This window comes from Palaemon carinicauda, chromosome 34 (genome assembly GCF_036898095.1).
Source record: "Palaemon carinicauda isolate YSFRI2023 chromosome 34, ASM3689809v2, whole genome shotgun sequence".
Classification (NCBI taxonomy): domain Eukaryota; kingdom Metazoa; phylum Arthropoda; class Malacostraca; order Decapoda; family Palaemonidae; genus Palaemon; species Palaemon carinicauda.
The window spans coordinates 25,673,707-25,677,076 of NC_090758.1; the positions used below are offsets into that span (position 1 = coordinate 25,673,707).

Sequence of the window (3,370 nt, forward strand, 5' to 3'; positions counted from 1 at the left end):
AATTAGCCGGTGAAACATCAGTCTCTTCACCAGCGAGCGTTCCCCGTCTTCCAGGCAAACCAGGTGAAACAATTGATAGTATTATACTCGAATTACCCCTAATGAGTCAATATGGAGTGAAATCAACACAATCTCACGCTCAAATAAGAATAGATTTCTACCTCATAAATATGAGGGAAACCCTTACAGTACAACTTATTGTAAGAGCTACTTCGAATAATAGTGATAAGGAGTCGTGGATTAAACAGGTAGCAGAGGAGTGGCTAACCAGCTACCCTATCAGCCAAGAAACATGCATGAAAAAGATGACAAAGATTAAAAGTATGGCTACCGCATCCAGGGGACCCGACGTACACAGAGGTCCTAAACCACAGGCTCGTGATGAGATATTGGCATTGTGGTCAGCAAAAGGAATAACAACAGTTGGAACAGTAAATGCAATAACGCTCTTTGCAACAGCAAAACACAAATGTACCATTGAAGAAACAAATAGATACAGTTAGGATGTACTGGGAATACTAGAGACTCATTGGTTGGAAGGGGCGAGATGATGTCAGAAGGAATCAACATGATATATTCAGGCAGAACAGACAATATTCATAGAGAGGGAGTAGCAATAATGTTAGGAAAACGCGCACAAAGAGCTTATTTGGAGCACAATTCTGTGAACTTAAAAATAATTCCGGTCACTTTGAGAGGAAAGCGCAAGAATTTTAAGGTTATTTAGGTATATGCACTAGACAGCTTATATGAGGATGAAGACGTAGAAAACTTCTATTCAAAGTTAGAGGAGGAAATAGAGAAAAGAAAGACAGGCGATGTAGTCTTGGTGATGGGAGATTTCAATAGTAAAATCGGCAATGACAGGAGAGGCTGAGAGGATGTGATGGGAGAGTTCGGTTTATGTGAAAGAAATGAGAGAGGACAAAGGATGTTGGAGTTTGGTCAGGGTTAGCAACTATGTATATCATTGAGAAAAGCACAGATGCACATGGACACGCTCAGATGGAATTCATAAGAACTGCATTAATTATATCCTTATAAATAGGAGATGGAAAACATCAGTGATTGGAACAAAAGTGATGAGGGGAGCAGGCTTTGGAACATTGCATGAACTGCTACTTTCAGAATTTGATCATTAAATTTCGGACAGAGAGAGGAAGAAATCAAGACCTAGTGAGGTATAATCTGGATGAAATGAGGAAAAAGGAAGTAAAATCTGCCTTCAAAATAAGAGTAGGAGGACGTTTTGAACCACTAATAGGACCCGATATGTTGTGATTTTCACCAGTTTATTAAATCTGCCCAATGTACTGGGCGGATCGCAAGGCCTTGAAGAGGCGAGATTCCCAAAACCTTCCAGGAGTTAACTAAAACAGGCTCACTCCACTGTCTCTCGCTATCGAAGGCCAAGTGATTGGTTGCCCACCCTTCCAAAGGCATACCCGCCCCCTTTAAGATGTTATTGACAGACTCAAGCTCTTGCCTCATGTGTTTTAAATCCTCAAATGTGGCCAGATAGTTATCGACATAAAAGGATTTTACCAAATCTGGCTGGCCTTCCTTTTTAAAATGACAATTTAATATCTGTTGTAGCAAAAATGGACTTGCTGTGATGCCGAACACCATGACTCTAAAGGCGAAGGTAAGCGCTCGACCAGCGGCCTCGCGCCACAGAAATTGTGTGTATTTGGCATCACGAGGATCTAACAAAACACGATGGAATGCTTTACTTATGTCGGCTAACATGGCATATCGGTTCAACCTAAACCTTATGATTAAACTATATGCTACCTCTACCAAATTCATGACTTTCAACCCTTTGACTTTGCTGAGGCATTGAACACGATTCTAAGGGGGGTGGTACGGCTGTCTTTCCTGACTCCAAAGTGTGGCATGTAATAACCTTCCACTATGTGATCTTTCACTTGAGATATAAAACCTGCTTCGATATATTTGTCTATCACTCCCTGATATTGTTCAAAATATTTTCTATCCTTTCTGAATTTGGTCTGCAACGACTCTAACTGCACCACAGCGTTACGATAATTTGTTTCTCGCCTAGCATCCAACCCAAATGGTAGGCTAACCTGATATCCCTCAGGTTTTTTCTCAACGCTTTGCGATACCTTTCGCATGGCCTCGGCCTCGTGAACAGTGTATTGCTCAGATGGGGCGATGCCAACACGGTCTAAACACCACCACTCATCTACATCACACAGATATGGCTCGTTCGTGATTCTGCACACTCTCAACGTTCTCACCTGCTCAATCCTCTCCCCTTGCAGTAGCCACTGCGGCACCTTCCCATATGGCGACATGCCATCATGCGTCAGGAAAAGATTGATCCCATCCACTCTCTCCACGCCTATTACAAAATAACTAAAGTAGTCAGCCCCTACTAATACGTGGACATTCTTCAGCACATCCGACTTGTTGGCTGGATCGGCTAACGTGACTCCCTTGGTCAACAGATGCTGTCTGACTTTACCATAACCAGCGTTATTTATCGGGACGTCTACGCTCTCATGTGCTACTAGTTTCATACGCACGATTCTTTTCCCCATTTCAACCCTGCAACTTACTATATCGTATTGTCCGCTTATTTCCTCGGAACTAAACGGAGCTATATTTAAGGATACTCGGCCTAATTGACGGGCAATTTTTGCTGAGATGAAGCTCCTCTGGCTTCCTGAGTCGAGGAATAGGCGGACACTTACTACCTTGCTTTTGTTGGATACCTGCCATGGCTGTTGGCAAGATAGTGCATGGGAGGTCCACATCAGACCTCTGCGCGATCTTTGCGCTTGTGCATGGTTTAGCCTCTACTTTAGTCTTGGGTGGTCGGGTGAAACTTTCAGGCTGCTGAGGAGTCGCATTTACTACGGGGAGAGACGTCGTTGTTTGACTACTACTATGACTAGGGATCGATTGCGGTAGTCTACCCGCATCGCAAATTGCAGTGTGGTGCTTAGCATTACAGTTTCTACAGGAATTTGAGACGGGACATTTATCGCTACGATGACCTGATTTCCTACAATTAAAACAAAGACCCCTTTTCAGCTAAATGCGACCTCTGGCAGCTACGTCAGTCACTTGGCGACATCCGTGAGGCGGGTGCCGTTCGCTACAAAATGGGCAGGAATTATTGTGGATGGGATGGGTTTTCGATCTTACACTACTGTCTGGTCTTTTGTCACTCTCAAGACTGTCACCTCTCTGCAACGCATCGTATTCTAGCATTCTCACAATAAAGTCTATAGCCTCAAAAAACTCTTCCAACGTATAGTCACATTTTCTCAAATGCTCGACCACTTTGCGGTAGAGCTTTCCCTCAGATAATTTTTGATTTATGAAGCTCATGACCATG

The 3,370-nt window shown here is 43.4% G+C and overlaps 1 protein-coding gene across 1 annotated transcript; it reads right to left on the reverse strand.

Moving 5' to 3' along the window:
- Positions 1-1,814: 1,814 nt before the first annotated feature.
- LOC137626771 (uncharacterized) lies at positions 1,815-2,138 on the reverse strand. The gene has a single exon (XM_068357770.1). The coding sequence runs from the start codon at positions 2,136-2,138 to the stop codon at positions 1,815-1,817; it is 324 nt and encodes a 107-aa protein (XP_068213871.1).
- Positions 2,139-3,370: the final 1,232 nt, after the last annotated feature.

Coding starts and splice junctions, on each gene's coding strand:
- LOC137626771 (XM_068357770.1), bottom strand. CDS start 2,138: ATGCGAAAGGTATCGCAAAGCGTTGAGAAAAAACCTGAGGGATATCAG.